This window comes from Danio rerio, chromosome 3, assembly GCF_052040795.2.
Source record: "Danio rerio strain M-AB ecotype USA chromosome 3, GRCz13ab, whole genome shotgun sequence".
Classification (NCBI taxonomy): Eukaryota; Metazoa; Chordata; class Actinopteri; order Cypriniformes; family Danionidae; genus Danio; species Danio rerio.
The window spans coordinates 19,166,268-19,188,938 of record NC_141023.1 but is presented as its reverse complement, the minus strand read 5'-3'; the positions used below and the strand labels follow the sequence as shown (position 1 = coordinate 19,188,938).

Here is a 22,671-nt window from a genome sequence, read left to right as displayed (position 1 = left end):
TAGGGTTGTAACGGTATGAATTTTTCACGGTATGATAATCGTCTAAAACAATACCACGGTTTGACGGTTTCGCGGTATACGGTATGTTACAAATGTTACAAAATAATAGAACAGTGAAGCAAATTTGACTTTCCAAATAATATATTTTTAGTTACTATAAACAACACCACTTACAATGAACAAATAAAAATAAGAAAATAATAAATAATGTGTCAAAGTCCAAATAAAGTCCAAATAAACATGGTGCAAATCCTCAGTAAAAAATAGATATAAATAATTACTATACTATAAATAGTTACATAACGAAACTAGATTCAATATGGAACATCCTTAGGTTTTATGTGCCAGCATGGATATGGTTGTCTATGGATATGGTTGTCTGCAATGCAGACAAACAGCTGCATCTTCATTTGCGTCTTTTGAAAACAGCAAGAGCAGCAGTTCGTCTTTGCTGCGTCACTGTTTTGTCATGTTTCTGTGCTGCTGTGCATGCAAAAGTACTTAGTATGAGAATTATTTAATGCAAAACTTTTTTTTTTTGCGTTTTATTTAGCCGCGCATAAATTTATGCCTTTCTCTCATTCCGTGTTGTTCAAAAAGCTTGGTCCACAAACAAAAGCGAAACCTATGCTTATTGGTTGTGATATAGCGAGTTTGAACCAATCTGGGCATGGAGGAGGGACAATGCATCAATGTATCATGTCTGATTTGTCCGGAGACACAGTGACGAGCGTTTCTTTGTCAAATCAGCGTTGTCAAATGTTGATGACGTAACCACACTGATTCCGGAGCCTCTGAAAGTCCGCAAATGTTATGTGATACAGCAATGGAAAGCTGAGATTCTCTTCTTTATGCCAATCTTTGAATTGTATGAATCGGATCAGCGGATCAAAAGTTATTAAGCATTTAAGAGCAATACTTATTTTTAGCCGCGGGCGGCTGTCTCGGTCTTTAAGGGTTAAAACCGTTGATATGCAATTGTTCATGGTATGATAATCGTGCACGTTCAAATCGTGGTAAACCGTCATACCGGTATATTGTTACAACCCTATTTGAAACTAATCTCGTCATCGCAGATTTCAGAGTTTGAATACAGGCTCCGACTGCATGCCTCCAGGCATTTCAGAATCCAGTTATTACTCAAGTCCTTAGGTAATTCACTTAATCTAGTACACTGTTTGCAAAGGCAAAACAGGCATAGGTCAGATTAGTTGGTCTATTGTAACTGGCCTCAATATTGTTTATTTTGGCTTAAGTCTGAGTGTTTTCACCCTTTTAAAGAAATACATTGCTTAACCTGATGAGGGACAGAGTTTTCAGCTGTTTGTTAGCACTTTACCACCATGCTCATTTTTTTATTCATGGTAAATTTAAAAGTATCTATACGATGTTTTAATGCCCAGTTTACACCAAATGCAAATTATGCAAAGTATTTATACATTTAGAGTAAATTAAATACCAATGTGCAAACACTTACATTTGCATTATATTTTGAACCAAATACATTTAAAAGTGCATTGTGAAAAAAATCCCACATTAAGAGCAAATGACTAGGTTTCATTAGCCTCTACTGGTGCAGGAAACATTCACACAGAAAACACTATTTATCTTTAAAAATGCAAGATGCAATGCTTCAAAGTGGCTTGAAAAAAGCACAGCATAGAGCTTGAGAGTATACGGACAGAGCCACTGAGATCCTGTAAACAGAAACTTGTATCAAACCCCATGATTCTGATTGGTCCACTGCTATGAAACTGACAGCAATGAGCTGCCTCTGAAAGTTGAAGATCTAAAACTTAACATGGCATCTAAAAACGCAGCACTCCGTGGATGCCTTGACTGCTTCTTCAAATACATGGAATATAAGTCTACGTGTCTTATTTAGGTTAAATTCGATGGAATGATAAACACATACATGCGCAATTTTCAGCTATTGAAACTGTGACAGTATTGATGACTACTTTTGTGATGATAATCAGACCTGAAGCCAAGCTCAACTTAACAAAAACATGGAGAAAACGCAAAGAAACAGTCAAGCCCGGGGGCGAGTCCTCCGTCGGCCAGTCTGAAAGGAACTTAATGTATCCTTGTTTCTTCTGTGCATAGATAAATATAATTTCATTTGCTTTTATCCATTTATATTACATCTATGTGTGTTAAAGTGTTTCTGCAGGTTTCAACACATCAAATTTAAGATCTTTTAAAGACCATTATCAATGAAATTTCAGACTTTTAGATATTTTCTAATGGTAAGTGGAAAAGATGTTTATTTTATCTGTACCAAATTTAGTTATTTCTTAACCACATGTTTTAAATAATGTCAAAACAAGCAAACTCTAGTTATATACTCCAGGTTTTAGGTGGGTTGTTGGTTGTAATGATCAGGTAGTTTACATGGACAAAGGAAATTAAACTCATTTAAAAGGATTTAAGACCTACAACACCATATTCCAGTGAATTTAAGACTTTAAGGTCTAAAATTTTGTTTTTGAAATTTAAGACATTAATATGCATTACCCCGTGAACAAACTGGTGTTATTTGTTATGGTGTTATGTTTCTTTCACACAAGTAAAAATAATAAACTTGAGCATAAATACTTTAAAGACTAAAAAACATCCCACAAATAATGTAAAGCAAAAGTGCACTTTGGTGTGAACTCATCATTAGAATCTATTTTTGATAACATTTCAAAACTGACTTCATAAAAAAAGAAAAAAAAAAAAAGTCCATGGAAAGTCAGTGTGCATGTTAGCGCCCTGTTACATTCTGAATGCACTGCATTGATTCACCATCATACCAGAACACAGTCCTGAATAAGGCTTTCATGGCTAATGTTTGTCCAGTGTGCATGCATGCAGCATTTAACTAGCCTCTAAAGCATGAGCATGTGCAACTCACGTACTTGACTAGATTCTGAAACGCATATCCATCCGTCCACTGCTCTGTAAATGAGGCTCCGTGTCGTACAGTGGTGAAATGACCAAGTCGTAGTCGGTCCTGCATGCTCTTTTCTCTGCAAGCAATTTTCTCCTGTTTGGACTGAGACACACACACTAGCACATTACTGAAGACATACCCCATAGACACTAAATGCAGTGCTTCAAATAATATAGCTGTGCATTTTTTTAAAAAATATCGAATTAAAGAATGCGGCATACATAAAGAACAATACTAAGCAAAATCTGTTTACCTTTTCGATAAGCAGTTTCTTACTCATGGTCACACATTTATTGAGGCGTTCTTTACACCACTCCAGCATCTTCTGCTGCTCATCGATCTGTCTGCGCAGGTCACAGTTCACCTGAAGTGCACAAACCCAAACATTGTATTCTTCAGCAAAGCACGAAATGGAAATTAATGAATTCAGCAAAGCATTATTAATGGAAAAATAATCAAAATTCAGAAACTATAATCGATCAAATTTTCCCAGGTTGATTTTATCGATTATTTTGCCTACTGTGTGTGGGGTCACGTGACCCCGCTTTGTTAAGGAAGGTCTAGCAAAGTCTTCGGGCGGTCGCATACCCACGCACCTCTTAAAAAATTTAACTGCAAGTTGCGAAGACGCGTGGTGCTAGCTCTGTGATTAGTCGGTTTGGTAGTGTTGACACACGTGGGTGGTGTGAAGAGCCTGTTGATGCGAGTGTTTACAAGTGTGGAGTCCCATGGAGGAGGTGTCTTGTGTTTACATTATGATTAAAGTTGTTGCACGTTCGCCTGTTCCCTCTGAACGAGCAAGTTTTAGCTTCTTGTACATTAAGGTAATGTTCAGAAAAAGCCAAACCCCGTGAAGAAACTCGACACAGATGAACATAAAAACCTGCTGCCACCCTAGCGTTTTGGAAGTGTTACAACAGAGCAAAACTATCTGCACGCTAAAGAATACCAATGCATGGCTACGTGCAAGGCAAGCGCCATGGATCATGCAAATCACTCAATGAAGATGTATAAATCAGCCTTTAAAGTCTAAGGCTGATTTATTCTTCTGCGACCACTTTGCAGCCACTTGATCTGCGGTCATGTAAGAGGATGGAGCCATTCTTGAATATTACTTTGCATTAAATTGACGATACGATTGTAAACTGCGCCAGAGATGCCTTGAGACATGTTTTCCATTACATTCAAATTAATATTTACATTAAAATATTTGTTTTAAAAAAGAAATGCACCGTTTAAAATATTATTTACAGGATATGCAAGAGTTATTTGATTTAGATGAGACACTGCTTATTTTCAGATCTTAATATGTAAAGGAATTGCACTTTTGGATACAAAAAAAAAGTCCTGCTATTTATTTTCACTTTTTAAAGGAAAAAAGTTACTTTTGGTTTAGGCGACTTGAGTTTTAATTTCAGTTGTACAACAATGTTCAATAAAAAATAAAAGAAATAATAATAATAAAAAAAGATAGATGGGTTTCCTTCAATTATTTTAAAATCAAGTATGCACTCTTTATTCAAAAATCTCTGACTTGTAATATGTGAGCTTACTGTATTTACAGTATAAAACTTGTAAGTGAAGCATGAAAGCAAAAAAATATATACATTTACAAAAATAAAATAATCGTTCATTAATAGCAATAGACTTGAAATGTTCAATTACTCAAGATTTCGATTTTAGGCCAAATCGCCCAGCCCTACTGAATCCTGATATACACCAGATTTCGTGCATTTCAAAGTGTCATTGATGGCTTTGAAAGCAGGTCAGTGTAACTCATAAGCAGGGCCAGACGGAATCTGCGGACGTTTTTTGCTATTTCTGCTGAGAATTTTGGTAAAAATCTGCGGATTTCTGCGGAATTATTTTAGGAGTATCCAGCGGAGAATCATAACTAAAACCTTACTATATTAAAAAAAAAGTAATAAATTACTGAATAAAAACTGAATAAATTCAGATTTACACATTTACTTAAGTAAATAAACAGAATTAATAATGGGCTAAAAATCTGCAGAAATCTGCGGAATTCTGCAGAAAATCTGTGTGGGCCTACTCATAAGTGCAAGTAGTATTATTTATGTTGTTATTTATGATACACATTTTTGCTCATTGAGTGAAGCATTAAACGTCTCATACAGCGATAACTTAAAACATTTTTAAATCACCAAAATAATTGATTAAACTAACAAGTACAGATCTGCGCAGGACTAAATTTTGAATCCTGCTCTCGCCAGGATTTAGCCCGAACCCAACCGCTCTCACTTATATTCAGCATTTGTTGTCCTGCTGCTCGACCCGCCCCGTTTTCTACTCGCCGTGCCCATTCCAGCTAACTAACGGGGGGAGATCAAAACCAAAAACCACCCAGTTATAGAATCAAGACAGCCTATAACAAGCTGTCTGTATAAACACACACAAATAAGCACAAGCAAGTGATACACACACACAGACAGCGTCACGCTCTCTCACACGCACGCACGCACAGAGAAACAGCACAAAGCTCTCTCTCTCACACACACACTCTCACACACACACGCGCACACACACACGCGCACACACACACGCGCACACACACACGCGCACACACACACGCGCACACACACACGCGCACACACACACGCGCACACACACACGCGCACACACACACACACACACACACACACACACACATACATACATACATACATACATACATACATACATACATACATACATACATACATACATACATACATACATACATACATACATACATACACACCAACAGCTAAACGCAGCATCCCGCTGTCTCATTCACACACATACATACGCGTCTTCACTCGCTCAGGAGTCTAGAGCGATATTTTTAGACCACCCGCTACCGTCCAAAATTAAACCAGTTACCAGCTGCTCCCACGTTTTATGCGGAAATTTATTCCCGCGCTGCAAGAAACCTGGTCGGGTCCCTCGGCAGACCTCTACTAACAAGTCCTCCTCGTAAAACAATTATGATTGCACTGCAAATCCACACAAAGCATGCTGGGAACTACAAATCCACTACCTAGTTAGATTTGCAAATGAAAATGTATTATTCAGTTGTTCCAACAAAATATTACTAAGGTAACAGTTTTTTGTAAAAATTCAAGTGAACTAAACATAATACATATAAATTATCAATAAATCAAATTAATAATAATAATAATAATTATTATTATTATTATTAACCGTTGTTTCAGATTATTTTAAACAAGCAATAAAAACATTTTTTGGAGTACTACATTTAGGAAAAAAATATGTCTCTTATTTTAACTATGACGAATTCAATCATAAAAAAAAAAAATTGATTCAGCCAAACAATCAAGCAAAAGTAATGATTCCTTCCAGACAGTCAAGCAGGTCGCACACCAGAATCGCCAGAGTCGTGGCTGGGCGGCGCCGGTGTGTGTATAGAACCTGTTTAGAACCTAAAATCCATGCCGCTGTGTGGTGCTGCACGGCAAATTAAGAATTTAGCATTCACATTTACAATTACTTTATGCAGACTTGTCATAAATCACACACACATATATACATTTTTTTTGTTTGTTCTTTTGTTAATATAAAATGTATATAATAAAAAGATGTCAAAAAGGAAAACAAGGTTCTGTACTAAAACTAACTAATAAATCCTGAATCCACTTCACCAAAAAACGAAAATAAAATGATCTGTTATAACAATTTATTATTTTATTAAATAATATAATTGAATAAAAATAATATTAAATTTCATAATTGTAACTTGAAAAATACTGATTGAATTACTGATTAAAACTACATTTTAAGAGGTAATTACAGAGTCTAAGAGGCATTAGACCATCCCTACCATGTCATTAAAGCAGCGCTATTGCAATTAGCAAGAAATTGTATATTTAGTAATATCCTGCCAGCATGTTATTTGAGTGAACTTCACTTTTCCGATGAGCATGTACTGATCATGTGTTTATTTATATATGGGACCATGAAGTAAATATCAACAGAACTAAATATTTGGTCAATACAGCTATAAAACGACCTTTGCAGTGTGTAGTTAAATGGGTTTCATAGCGCATCGCTTTCTGTGCGCAGAGTAAAAAAAAACACACAATGACTGTGGCTGGAGGGAAAGTGAAACTAGTATACTCAACAATGTGGAGCAGCATAACACATTTTCAGCTGATAACTGTTACCGACTCAAAAATTCAGTGCATCCCTAATAACGAGAAACATTAAAATAATTAAAAATAAGCTACTTCATTTTTTAAACATATGAGCAATTCCAAATGACGGCTATAGAACAAAAAATGTTTTTCCTTTTTCAGTATAGTTTCACTATTTTTATATTAACCTTTTTTTTTTTTAAATGGAAAGGTTGACATTTGCATTGAATTACTCATATATGATACAATTTTATCCTGTCACACAAAGCTGAATAATCAGCAGCATTACTCTTAATACGAGTTAAACATCCTAAAATGATTTGCTGTTTGAACATGAAGCAATGAGAAACAATCAACATAAACTTTCAGACAATAGGCTAAATTGAAGTCATACCCTGAGCAGGTCATCGATACGTCCTTCTTTCTTCTCCAGATCTGAACTCTTACTGCTCTCCAGCGCTGCTAATTTCTCCATAGTCAGCTCAGACTGAGGAAACAGTAACCGAAGGTGAGTGTTAAGTGTGAGAAAGTGAAAGCATCTGTGTGTTGCGAGTGCTTTTGGTAGTGTGTGTTACCTGTGAAGCTCGGTGCTGAGTGTGTATTGAGGCTGGCTTGTGGGAGGTGGAGGTGTGGGAGTGGTCTGTGTTTACTGAACTGATGGAGGAGGGGCTTCCTTGCTGCACCTGTCAATCAAAACCAAAACAAACATTTCTATTTACCATCAACAAAACAGTAAGTGTCACTGATAAGAGCCTCATTGTGCACTTCTGTCAGTTTTCTGTACTTCAAATCAGTCTGCTTCTTATGTTTGTTCTTCTTCTTCTTATTATTATTATTATTAATATATTAAAGTAGCTATTGTCATTATGTGAGTACAAAATATAAATCTACGATTATATTGTCAGTACTAAACTACTTAAACTAGAGTAAGAAGAGGTTATTGGCCTCTGTTTAAAGGCATCAACTTCAATATATAATCTAATACAATCTACATGTGTCCCGATGTACTGTTTTTTTCTTACCAACTCTCATCACCATAAACGAATTACTCTTAGCAAGTGCAATGTTTGGTTCCACTTGGAATGTTTACTTTTAAAACTGTAACACTTTTGGTACAAAGGAACAACAAACAAAGTGTTACTAAGAGAGCTGATCGATTTACTTAACAGAACTGGTTTCAATTAACCGAATTAACGAAAACTTTTATTTACTTCAGATAAATGAAGCACATCTGTGTTTATCATAGATGAAGCTCAAATACGCACAAGTAACCAATGAGGTATGATTTAGCATATGATGCGCAATATACTGCAGGCCATATCGGCATTAAATTATATTTCTTTACATTTTCAAAGCTTTCATAAACAGCCTGAAAAGAAAAAAAAGTCTAGGTCAATAATTTACTTTTTTGTTCTCCCAGTTGATCCACTTCATATGTGTGCAGTTGGCCATGAAAGTTTTGATTGGTGCTTTCCACATAAAGCAAGTCTGTGTTAAAACAGCTTTTCAGTGAGACAAAGAAATAAAACAAAACAACTACAATCTGTAAATTATTATGAAAAAAGAAAGATCTAGAGATATTTGTGCAGTTACCTTGCTTTTTACAGTTAAGATTTTGAAACACAATCAGTTTTACACTGTATTAGTTTGCAATGGGTATGTACGAGCGTTATTTAAGTTGCTGTTTATAAGGCTTGAAAAGAAAGTCTGTCTAGCAGTGTTTAGTTCCATATTAAAGGCATATTAAAGGCATATAATTAAAAAGTCTAATAATTTGTCTGTTTTTTGGGTTTTTTTATTTATTTATTATTTGTAGCTGTTTACTAAACCAGTGGTTCTAACTGGATTTGCATTTTAAATCTATTTTTTTTTATTTCCTCACTTTTTAGCTCCTGTACTTTCAAAATCATTTAGCACAATTCACCCATCTATCAATCAATCCATCCATCTACCCAATCAAGCTATCAATCAATCCATCTATCCAATCAAGCTATCAATCAATCCATCTATCCAATCCATCCAATCAAACCTTTCAACCAATCAACCCATGAATCAATCAATCCATCCAATCTATTCCATCAATCCTTCCAACCATCCCATCAATACATCCACCCATCAATCCATCCATTCATCCAATCCATTCAATCCATCCATCCATCCATCCATCCATCCATCCAATCAATCCACTAATCTATTCCATCCATCCCTCCATCCAATCAATCCTTCCACCTATCCCATCAATACATCCATCCATCCAAACTATTCCATCTATCCAATCAATCCTTCCATCCATCCAATCCATCAATGAATCATACAATCCATCCAATTTAATACATTAATCCATCCATCCATCCAATCAATTCAATTCACCCATCCAATCAATCCATCATCCACCCATCTATTCCATCTATCCATTCAATCAATCAATCAATCAATCAATCAATCAATCTTTCTAACCATCCCGTCAAATCCATTCATCCATCCATCCATTTATTCGCCTATTTCATCCATCAATCCTTTCATTCATCCCATTAATCAATCCAATCAATCCATTCAATCCAATCCAATCCAATCCAATCCAATCAAATCCATGAATGAATTTATCCATCCACCAACATTTTTTGCAAGAATAGCAAAAAAATAAATAAAATAAAAAAACCTGCTTGGCCCTGCTTATAAGTTTTAAATATGTGAAAGGTTTCCATTTCTTCATTAAACAACCAAGTTTCATTACAAATATCTGCAATGACATGATAACGACATCATAAAAGTAATGAATGTCAGTAAGAGAGACAGAGACTCACGGCAGCAGGAGGATTAGATAGAGAGTGCTGAGGAGAGGAGCGCGCCACTGGAGGAATGCCACGAGCTGGACTGGTACCTGTACCACTACCGCCTGCAAACTACACAAAAACAAACCATTCACCGATTTAATTAGATTACAATGACCACCATTAAAAAGATCACAAGATGGCCAGTAATGATTGAATGCATAAGCTACATGGCACCTACCTCAAAATAATCACTAATTTTGTGTCCTCTTCCTCCTCCTTTGCCTAGTGGTGAAAAAAATAAAAATAAAATAAAAAAATCAGTCACTATGAGAAATGATAACCAGCGTAGTCCATATTGTCAGCAGTGATGCTTACCCTGGCTGTCAAAGGGGTCTCCTTTCCTTTTACGTGTCCTCTGGTCATTAGATTTCTTCTCTGGGGTCTGGCCAGGAAAAGAGACGAGAGAGAGAGAGAGAGAGAGAGAGAGAGAGAGAGAGAGAGAGAGAGAGAAAGAGAGACAGAGAGAGATAGAGGGAGGGAGAGAGACTTTTTACAAGCTGCAAAACAAACGCAAGAATCCATGACATCACCTCATTCCACAACCCCATTCATTCTAGAAATTTCCATTGAAATGTTAGAGGCAGCGAGCTCTTATAACCTGAAAGACTGGACATCAACATGCAGAGACAACAATCTCCATGTCTGCCTGTTTTCACATAAACGGATTTCATTTTACTTTACAATATCTAGTAATTCTTTTTAATAAAGCATTTTGTTTGATTATTTTTTCATTTAATCACTTATAAATATGCAAACAAAATGGATATAAAATGCAAAGATTAATGTCAATTCAATCAGAGCATGGGAGTCTGCACAACAATTAAGCCACAGGTGTCAAACTCAGTTCAAAAAGGGCCGCAGCTCTGCACAGTTTAGTTCCAACCCTAATTAAACACACCTGATCAAACTAATTGAGTCCTTCAGGCTTGTTTAAAACCTACAGGTAAGTGTGTTGGAGCAGGGTTGGAACTAAACTGTGCAGGGCTGCAGCCCTCCAGGAATTGAGTTTGACACCCCTGAATTAAGCTAATAACATAGTCAATAACACAGAGGATAAACATGTTCTGAAACAAACAACGCAGCTGATGAATGATAAAACTCATTGACAACCAATCAGAATACACCCAAATTTAAACATTTAGATATTTAAAGTGACAGAAAACATAACAGCAGTGAGCACTTTTAATAAACATTATTGTCTACAAAAGGTGTTGCTAGCATAATATATTCATTTTGTTCTTACAAAAGATTACAGATATCTTGTGTTTTAGTTCTTATATTTGTTGTAAACAGACCTTCAGTCTAGCTTACCCTCTTGTTTTGTCCACTTTAGAGATTAGTCGGTTTTTGTGAGTTTATAAAGTATAGAAAATTTAAAAAAAAAATGATATACAGTAGTCAAAGTTTGTAGTGGATGAAAAAGGTCACAATTGTCCAAAGACATAAGTGGCTGATGTTGAATAGTTTCAGGACAACTTTGATGAAAGATTTGATTGCACTTCAAATGTTGACTACTGTATAAGGTAGGGCTGGGTGAGAAATTAATATCTATATTTATTGACCATACACCAATGTCAATAAATTCATGATTAAAAAAAAAAGAATTCGATGTGAAGTTTCAATATGAAGCGCTATAGTTTTATTAAAATAAGGCTGCTAAACGACATGCACATGGTGTGTAAGTGGTACGCACGTAGACCTTAAGACCTTTTTAACACCATTTCAAATTAAATTCAATGCCAGCTTCGTACCCATTCTAACAGAAGTATGAGGGGAAAATGTCAAATTTCTATACATTTTGAACCCTCGAAAATAATCATGCACAAGAGGGCTACTTGAATTAAATAAAAAACATTTTCTTTAAACTATCAGTTACGTTTAACACATACGCAACAGTGTGGTCGTCCACGTAGTAGCAAATATGAAGGTCTAACTGCTTACTTTTCTTCATCCTACTGAGAGTCTTGTCAAACATGACCACAAACCCGTTGGCCTTATTGACCTGGTCAGTCAGTGTTTTAGTTATAAAAGGAGCCAATCCAAATTTAGTAATATATGCAGTTTTGTTGCTTCCACATGAGAATGTAGGTGCAACCATAGGAAACATGGTTTTGAAAACCTCTGTAATGTTTTCATTCAATGTGTAAGAGTGGTGCTCACAGATTGTTTTAAGGACCCACATCATCTCTGCCCACAAAGTAGGTGTTGAGTAGAACTGCAACTAACGATTATTTTAATAATCGATTAATCTGTTGATTATTATTTTTTAAACCCTTTTACCGGTAAGTTTAAAATATTCTATCTGGCCCGGGAGTCCATTTTTTCTAGAACATTCATCCTTACCGTGGCGATGCATCATGTTTGTTATGTGACACTCCACAGCCACAACAGCGATGTATGATAGATGTATCCCTTTTATTTAGTTTTTTTTTCTGTTTTAATTCAACATATTTACACGCTTGCTCTTCATGTCAGCAACCACCTGATACTCCAATTCACATAAACGTGTAAGTGATCGTGATCTATAAAGTGATATGGAAACCACATTGTCACACTTCAGGTCAGAATGACAACACATGCGAAAAAGTGATAGTAAATAAACATGGATGTCTCCAGAGTGGCTTTTTGTTTTCTTTTCTTGTGCAACCCAGCCACTAGCACCCCATCTGAAAGAGTTTTTAGCATAGAGATAATTGTCATTCAACTTCACAATTTGTAATGTTGCAATATGCATTTAAAGGGCCATGAAACCCCCTCGTTTCAGCAGGGTGTTTTCACACCTCTACTTTGGAAAAAGTCAGAAAAGTGGGCGTGTCCAGCTCTGTTTAGGGGGGAGTGTCGGAGGAAGAAAAGAGGCTTGGTGTGGGAGTGTCTATTTGGGCGCGCTGAATTTCAGAGTCAAAACACACACCCACAGAGGACAAAGTGACTGTGTTTACATGGACATCTTTAGTCGAATTATTTGCCAAATTATTAAATGGTGGACTTTAACTGCAGTTTGGCTCTTTCATTCAGGGAATTCATTCATGTCCCTCGCGACAAACGAGATATTTGATTCAAGGAACTGCTCTAAGCGTGTATTTTTATGCAACGTTTGATACCGCATGGCGAATGAGAGAAAAAAAACTCAGCATTTTCCGGAAACTTAGATGCACGCGGCAGGTAGCGTCAGAAAGCCGCGTGTGTTATTCCGGTCACAAAATCCTACACAAGGTTATAGTTTGGTTGTAGTGCTAACTTGTTTACACTCGGTGCAATAGTGTTCGATACGAATAAAATACGAACTGAATAAACAAAGAGCACTGGTTGCTCACTTACCAAATCTGTAGAGACAGGACAATCACCAGCAACTAGAGCCGCGTCTTTATTAGGAGAAGACTACAAGCGAATCTGGATCTCAGCGTTTGCAGATGAGAACAGCTCTCAGGTAAACAATGTGCCTCCTTAGACACGTAAGTTATTGTTGTTGAGCGTCGCGTACACTGTTAATCTACGCGTTAACAAAACTTAACGGCAGCAAACTATAAAAGCAACACTTCACGCTTGTTTTGCCAACACAACGTGGCGTCTCTGTCGTCTAAACACTATGACAGTAATGAATATTAATGAAGTTGCACAATAGAGCGCGCTGATTGGTTTGAACCAAGCTTTACTCATGCATTAATGCAGCAGGCTGTAAGACGTAATAAGACACACTCTGGCACAGACGTCCAGTCTGCACGCTGGAATACATGCCATTATGTCATGACCGTGACGCAGCTTCAAAAATTCGTTTCAAACCGGAAGTACGAATTTGCTTAAAATAACGCAAAAACAACCAATTTACACTTTTTAGTGAAATATAGGTGTCCTAATAGTGTTTTTAGCAGTGTGGGACACATATACGACTGTCAACAGCTCAAAAAATGTGTTTTGGTGTTTCGTGACCCTTTAAATAATGATGGTTTGTTCCTTTACTTGAAAGCTCAGATTGGATTTTCATAAGTAGTGTTGTTTACTGTATCCTTATTATTCACAACACTGAATAATACACTGAGTCTCTTCAACACTGTTTATTCATTTTTTTTTTATTTATTGTTTTTGTCTATTAAATATTTGCCTTACAAATGTTGATACATTAAAAGTGGTTAAATGAAAAAGAAATAAAATCCTTATATTCCTAAATGGATTGTTAAAAATATTTTAAAATTATCAATATCGAATGATTTGTTTTGATATGAATTGATATGTGTTGTGATAATTTTTTGCAATATCGCCCAGCCCTAGTATTACGTATAAGTTTTATAATATAAGTTATAAACACTGTGGTTATTTTGTTTTGTCCACCAGAATGCATTTATCAGACGAGGTCATTTTATCTAAAATTCACAAATAACCTTTGAATAAATGCAAAACAAAATTCAAGTATACCAGATGTGTGTATTACTGACAAAACCCAGATGCCAAGTATTAAAGTAGTAAATTCAGAAGTCGAAAAAGAAAAGGAACAGTCTTTCCAGCCAGACACCCCAGGTGATATCACCAAGTGGAATAAATAGAACATGCCGCCAACTACAACATTTGAACACCTCGCTAGACCTCCTTGGCTGTCAACATGAAACACGTTAGCTGAAAACTGCACCAGGACTCAAAACAGAGATACTTCAGAGACGCCATGACAGTTTCACGTCATGAGCTTCAAACATGTACTAACCTCCAATTCTTTGTCACTGAGAGAGCCCACACTACACAAGCTCTGGTTGGAGGACTCGTTGTGTCCAGATCCCTGTAGAGAAGAAGACAACAGATAAGTGGATTTGCATTTCCTAAAGGAGCATCATTGCTTGAAGGCAGAGGAAAACAGTGATTAGTTCTGAGAAAATGAAACGGATAAAAGATGGTTTTGTTGTACTGGTCGAATTGTATATTAAAAAAAAAATTAATTTAAAAAAAGTGTAAGAGAATTAAGGGAGAGGGTGTTGTCCTGTAGCTACACATACTCAGTGATCACAAAATAGTCTAAATGCATTTTATTTGAGAAAATACTTTTTTTAAATAACCACCAACCATTAACAATCTTCAGCATGTCATTTTAAAGAAAAGTATTAAATTAAAAGGGACAATTAATTAACAATGCAAGTCTTTGACTACCAGAAACTGTTTTATTGATATAAATTTACCTTTTTATTTACAACTGAGAGCTTACAATTTACAAACCGTTTATTTTTTTGTCAAGAATGACAATTCTTTCTATCACCCTGCAATGAAATTTGACACCCAGTCAAATGTGAGAGAGACCATTCTGATAATACCAAAGCAACTACAAGAACATCAACGAAAGAAGCTATGTGGCAAGGAATTGCAAAGAAATTAGACTAGATGGCAAGTATTTATTTATTTATAATAATTACAATTATTTATTACACTCATAAGCACAAATAGTTTGTTTCTTGTGTAAAACCGAAGTTTGTATTTTTTACGGTTGTTTATTGTGCAGCGAACGAGGTAAAAGCCAAACAGAAAAAGTAATGAAATACAATAAAACACAAACAAGTAAAATCATGGTGAGTGTCAGTGATCAGGGCTCTTAAAAAGTGCATTATTGTGTACAGAACCACATCATTTGTTGGCATGAATTTGCCATAAGCAAGCAACTGTTTTATGTTCAGTGTGAATGGACAGTTCGTCTGTAATTCGCCTTGCTTTATTTCATTGTGCTCAGGATAAGAAAGCCTTAATGGTTGGTGTGATATCCTGCCCAAGCCATCAAGATGAAGTTAAATACTGAATACCATCCTTGAGCACTTCAGATTTGATTCAAGCTTACAAAGGCAAGCTATTATCTCCCATGATTTAACTTGGATAGATTAACTGTTCTGAATCGGAGCAGTCAAACTGAACTGTAAGTGAGCTATTCCAGCGTTATGCATGTGACATTTGCAGTAAAATCTCAAAACATAAATACATAGAGAAAGTAAATGGTAAAATTAGATAGAAACATCTGTTTGTATTTTCCAAAACAATATATTTTTTGCATTCATGAGGAAAAGACTTCATTGTGGATGTGACATCTCTCCGTTATGGTGTGACGGATGTGACATTGGCACATGTGTGATTTTGGTAAATCAAATATAATTGTTACAACATATAACACTTATTAAAGGCTCAATAGAATGGTTCAGGATGAGACTAAACACATTGCTAATTAATTTTGAGCAACACCAGTCATCTTTTATTAAAGCTGCAACTTTAATTCATAACACGAAATCAAAACTTTGTTTGGGTTCAGTTTAAATTGACATTAGGATTCAATTTTCAGTAGAGCAGTCAATTGTGCATCACTAAATGGGACACCAACTAAACTTGGCAGTTAGATCTTTTTGTCCTGACTAAAGGTAATAAGGTAATAATAACACACATGAGCTTTTGTGGAAAAAAATAAATTATAAAACATCAGTTTGGATGAGACAGCCAGGCAAAGCATAAGGAAAAATCCACTTAACATGCAACTTAATTAGGGATGCACTGATACCATTTTTTTTTGGAACCCGATACCAAAATTCTGAACATCAACTGATACAGATTCAATCCCGATACTGTGCCTTTTTTTTTTTTTTTTTTTTTTACATTATACAGTTTCTATAGTCCTGGCGATAAACTCAAATAATAGATCACCTTTAGTAAAACTAATAAACCTAATAAATTATGCTACATTATTCGAGCATTTGTTATGACATTGATATGATCTGTTGTGGTCCAGCTTATGTTTCATTTGTTAATATTAACATTTTTCTTTGAAATCTGTAATAGGCAACCACTACTGACACTAATCACTGGTAAAATACCCAACCTTTAAGCAAAGCCTGATATTGTCCAGGTTTGATGCAGACTAAACTGTCTGGGGCCAGATTTTCTTTCCCTTGCCTAAATTCGCTGTAAAAAAAAAAAAGGTCCACTTATATGCTTCAGTGACAAAACACAAACTGGTTTGTTAAATAAAATATTATTATAAATAAAATTACAGTGAAATATTCACAGTTTCAGAGTAGCCTATATTAGGCTAAATTATTTTCTTTTATTGACAATCCATACTGCGCCCGTCAGTTTACTTTTATTAATTTAATCAACTACTTTGACCATAATAAGCCAAGTTTTACAAACTATTCACAGCACTGAAAGTATTCCCCTCGGAAAATAATAAACTCAGTCGAAGGGATGAGAAAATAGAAAGCCATTGTGAGAATAATTTTTGCACAGCCAATGTGTGAATAAAGCGATTGATGCATCACTGAGACACAGCGCACAGTTCTCTGGTACCTGGAGACATTTCCAAAACGGCAGCAAAAAGGGAAGATAGTGCGTTAAGGATCAGTCCAATGTCTTATTGAGCCTTTTCTAATTGATAATTTCAAGTAGGGCTACTTTGTGTGTGAAGAGCATGTAATAACCCTCTTCAAAACTCCAGTGTTGTGAATGCGATCTGCTGATCTAACATACACAACGCAACATGATTTTAAAACAGCAGTGAACTTCTTGTTGCAGGTTAAAATGAAGCCATTTAATGCAAAACTAAATGCATTTCTCCACCGATTACGTATCTTAACAGGAACAAATAGTCTTGCATTAAGTTTTCGTGTTGTCATATATGAACGCAGTTTGAACTGTGAATGCATGGAAAATGATTGAGAGGCACAGCAGAGGGAAGTGCTGAATTGGACATGAATTTAACCACTTGAATATTCATCTGTGCTTTACATTAAACTATAGAATGGCTTCAGAACATTTGGGATACAGTAGGCCTACATGACAACTTTTGTTGGCTTATAAATTACACAGAATATAGTGCACCCGCAAGATTGGATTTGGATCGGTACCATTTGGCCGATACCCGATCCAGCAAAAATATGCGGTATAGAACCGATATCTGATCCAAGTATCGGGATGGGTGCATCCCTAAAAACTTAATGCATGAAAGCAGACATGCCCTGGCAAACACATGAATAAGCAAAGAAAAGAGAGTGATGGATGAGAACTATTGTGAGGGGGAAATTGTGTGGAATAACAGACTAACATCAACAAGCAGGGATGGGAGCTGTTAATATCGGTTTGAGACTGGACAAACCTTGGCAACTCCGACTCCTGTGAAACGGGCCTCCAGCAGCTCTTGCCTTCGAGGATCCAAGCTGTGCAATTCCTCCATCATGGCTGAGAAGAGAGGAAGAGAGTGTGCATAGCATTATGTAGCCATAGTGATACTGACAGATTGACGGGACAGTAATGTGTGTGACATGTTGAGTCATGTGTCCCCAATACATGTTTTTTTCGAGAGCATTCTGACATTCATGACTCAGCCTCCTTACCAGCACTCATTCAGTCATTAACTCACTCCCACCTAAAAAAACACATCTTATAGACATTATACAGTGAGAGAAAACCAGTGTGACCGTGCATTATTTTCAGACTGATCGATTCATGTCAAATCAACACGTGACCTGCAGTTCATTTAACAAAGAAACATTGATTTTCAATCTATTAGACTTGTTTGCAGGCTAAAAACAAACGCTATCAATGCAAAATCAGCACACTCAAGCAGTGATTATTATCTTAAAGGGTGGCTGATGGGAAAAAAACATAAATAGTCAATAAAACCCGAACAACTCTAACGTTATATACTTCCCAACAATAGCCAAACCTCTCCAACGTTACTAGAGGCCACCATCGATTTATATTTCAACCAAATCTCAACCGTTGCATGTCCGACATGATTTAAACAATTAATTTAACATGATTCACAGGAAATTTTAATCTTGTTTCAGCGTGTTATTTCGATATTACATAATAAATTGCCATGGTTAACGAGTTATCATTCTAGCTCAATCGTTTGATGTTAAACGTTTCATTCAAATAAGCCACAACTTCAAGACAATACGAATAAAATAACATCTTAAGAGGCAAGAATGGATCCACAAAACATCCAAACAAACTTAACTGTTTCTAAATACCGTCTGAGTATCTTTTTTACCCCCGAGTTATGCTTCTATTGTCCGTTGTTTCTATACATCCATGCAATTTCTCCTGCTAGCCTCCTTAAACTTGCACATTTGTCTTTGTACCTGTATTGATGGAGTCTTTTCTCCCGCTTTCCGTTTTATTGGATGTCTTTTCTTCGACCGTTCTCCTCCTCGGGTCTCCCGTCTCGCCCTTTCCGTCTCAGCCAGACATCTCAGCGCTAGGCCACAGCCAAATCCCCGACCCTCGCCAGCGCTTGGTGACTGCTGTGTCGCTGGGGGACGCCAGCTCCGCGCCCTACTGTAGTCCGAGGACTGAAGGACCTCCGAGGCCTTGATATCCCGAACCCGCCTTTCTCCGCTGGCCTTTTTCCGATATCTATTTTCTACTAGATGTGAAGCATGCGGTATCGCTATGTAGATCCACGCTTAATAAATCCCTGCCCAAAACCACGCGATTCGCTTTGAAATTAGTTGTTAGCGGCGAGGCTATGAGATATTTTGTCCCTTGTTTGTCTTCGCTGCTCCGGGTCAGCACCGAACCTGGATCACGCGTCCTGAAATGATAAATCGGCTCTTTAAATACCGTTCCACCCTGATATGTCCTTTTAGAGAGCTTAGACGACACAGACGAAAAGAATCCCTTTTCCAATCAGATTGGCGAAATCAGAATCGATTCGGTTCGGTTCTCAATTTTTTGCAATGTAAACAATAATCGGTAAATCTCATATTTTCTCGTGAGATTGTGCAAGGCATTTCTACCTTTCAACCACGCCCATTTCCACAGGCAAACACTTATCAATGAAAAGAGAATCAATGAATGATGTGCTGTGTAGTGTTATTATGAGCCTTTAAGCAGTGCACGTGCAGCATTATTAAAGACATACTGTCGGTTTAAGTGAGGAAAAGTTTTGCACAGCTTTTAGAGTCAAGAAGTTTAAAATGCTACAAATAATAATAATAATAATACATTAAAATAATACTCAGAATTGTTCAATATATTAATCATTTGCAATGGCTATAGACATTCAACTTATAACATCATAAATAAATGTATCATTTTATTTGGAAAAATAAACTTCATTATTTGAATAAAAAAACACTTTGTAATCCATTTAATCAAGGTGGGCTAAATGTACTTGATTTTGAAAATCGTGTTAAGATATTTCAAAGTCAAGTGGATACAAAATTATATTCGCTCAAAAAAGAAACCATTGTATTACATCCCTAATATTATTTTTGACAAAGTAAGTGGCATTGAATTTCTTCTTAATTACAATTTATTTTAATATTAGTAAGCTTTCCATAAAACTTTCTAATTTTCACAGGCATTGTTATCATGGATGATTATATACAACAGATTATATTTAGGAATTAAAGAGTGAAATTCAATACTTCAAGACATTTTGAAGACTCTTTCCATACATTTTAAGACCGTATAACCACTTTTCAACCAGAAGCACTGGCGAGATTTTAACTTACAGTATTTACTAAATATAATGTCAGAAACTCAAAAACTAAAACATTATTCATAGACTGAATAAAAATGGATTAAATCTACCAAATTCAGCAGGTTGGTGCCTATAGAACTGCAGAAATAATGGTGTTGACTTGGTTACTGCAGTAAACAAAGCAGCATAACGTCAAATCTAGCAGGATTTCATTGATTTCAACACAGCATCCTAATATTCGCAGATTTATTTAGGCAAACCTTAGCATACAACCATACATTTCATAATCCAAAATGATATAAAATTTCTTACCTTGCAAAATAGCAATTAAGACTTTTTAAAAACTTTAAGGGCCTTAAATTTCTCTATATTGAGTTATCAACTTTTAATACTTTTTAAGACTCCACAGACATCCTGTACAAACAATTCTCACCATCACAAATGCTTAATTTGGAATAATAGATGAATTACACACCAAGAACATCTCTTTTTTTAATTAATTGGTTTTAAAATAATATTATGCTAATTTCACAACTTTTAAATAGTAATAGTCATGCGTTTACCTATTTAGAGTTTCTAGAAAATTTCCCCTTTATATACCTGTCGAAGAGTTTATGATAGCAATTTATGGTATTCCCTCAGAGCTTAAGAAATTATTAGAAAATGATATAGTTCAAAATATTAATCTTGAATTGTAAAGTATAAATATAAAAGAAAGAAACTGTAATAATAATGATCTTGGAATGATTTGCCAGATTGTCAGTGTTCCTTCAGCCATTGGAGTTTGGAGATCACAATTTTAAGATGTGAACTGGAACAAGACTTTTAAACTTTTAATTGCAAAATTGTGCTTTCTGTAACGATAAAGAAGAAAGTACTGTTCATTTATTTTATGATTGTATTTATACATGACTGTTTTGCTATGATCCTTTTTGTTAAGCAGAGTATGAATATTGCATTGGAATTTAAATAATTAATGTTTTTTTTTTTATGAGAACACAGTTGACTTTAAAATTTGGTGTGTGTATATATATATATATATATATATATATATATATATATATATATATATATATATATATATATATATATATATATATATATATATATATATATGGAAACATTTTTATTCATAAATGTAAATGGGCAGTAAAAAAAAAACTAATTTTACTCACTTTAAAATATAGGTCATTACCAATGTGCGACAAAACAAAGGAAAAAATACCAGAGCAAAAAGAACTGTTAATTATCTTAAAGCCTTAAATTTAGATTTTAATAATTGTAATTTCTTTTCTTTTTATATTGTTTTTATTTTGATGTCAATATAATGTTATTTAATTGCAATTAAAAAAAATCATTTAGAGGAAACAAAGGTGTTATCACACATGTATCATTGGCACAAAGCTATGATATATGATTTTAAAAATTATTAATATTGTTGTAGTTATAAACAAACTAATCTTGTTGTTGCAGTGGTCTAATTTTATCTTTTGGACAAATCTTCCTTTTTGAATTTTGTTGCAGTCATGTTCATTCTTGGTAAATAAATTAATAAAACACTGTTTTGTATTTATGACTGATTATTTGAATTACAGCACTGTTCAAATGTATAACAACTCTACACAATATTTATGTAGAGATACATATTAAACATTATAAGCTCAAGAAAATACAGAAAAAACATATTTTTGAACTTCTTAAATTTCTGTAATTTTACACTTATTATTTTTTGTTTTTTTTCGGCAGCTGGGATGCCCAAAAAAGGTCAAATAACAGTTGTAAAATTACGGTAAATATCTGTAATTTAATGGCTGTTATTTAACTTTTTTTTGAACCCTCAGATTTTAGATTTTTAAAATTTGGCCAAATATTGTCCTATGAAAACAAGAAAAAACTTAAATGGAAAGCTTCTTTCAGTTTTTAAATGAGACATGAATAAAAACGTCAAAATATTGACACTTACGACTGGTTTAGTGGTAATTAAAAGTAAACTGAAGTCATGTAAATGAACAAATTGCTAACCATCGAAATATTTTAAATCAGAGCACTAATGTAAAAGCATAAACTTACGTCTACAATATTTTGCAGTTACTTAATATTGTACCAATTCCCATGACCGAGGTTAGAAAATCCCCGAAATGTATTTAAATATTCTCTATAAATATGGAGAAAAAAAAAACAATATTAATAAAAACATTTATGATTGAACGCAAATTTATAGTTTTGTAGTTATTAGTCTATGTCTCATGTTTGTACCTGCTGATTGGTAAAAACAAACAATGAAAAAGCCGATAGTCAGAAAGGGAA

At 35.1% G+C, this 22,671-nt stretch overlaps 1 protein-coding gene across 2 annotated transcripts in view; it reads right to left on the bottom strand.

Moving 5' to 3' along the window:
• tlk2 (tousled-like kinase 2) overlaps positions 1–19,642 on the bottom strand; it is a 32,094-nt gene extending 12,452 nt beyond the window's left edge. The window contains exons 1-10 of one of the 2 annotated variants that reach the window (XM_087242460.1): positions 19,019–19,642; positions 18,028–18,110; positions 14,620–14,691; positions 10,242–10,308; positions 10,105–10,148; positions 9,897–9,995; positions 7,668–7,775; positions 7,487–7,579; positions 3,192–3,302; positions 2,904–3,040 (exon numbers count right to left, since the gene is read on the bottom strand). In XM_087242460.1, the coding sequence (XP_087098586.1) occupies positions 2,904–3,040; positions 3,192–3,302; positions 7,487–7,579; positions 7,668–7,775; positions 9,897–9,995; positions 10,105–10,148; positions 10,242–10,308; positions 14,620–14,691; positions 18,028–18,108 (812 nt within the window). In that variant the 5' untranslated portion in view covers positions 18,109–18,110; positions 19,019–19,642. 2 annotated transcript variants of the gene reach the window in all.
• Positions 19,643–22,671: the final 3,029 nt, after the last annotated feature.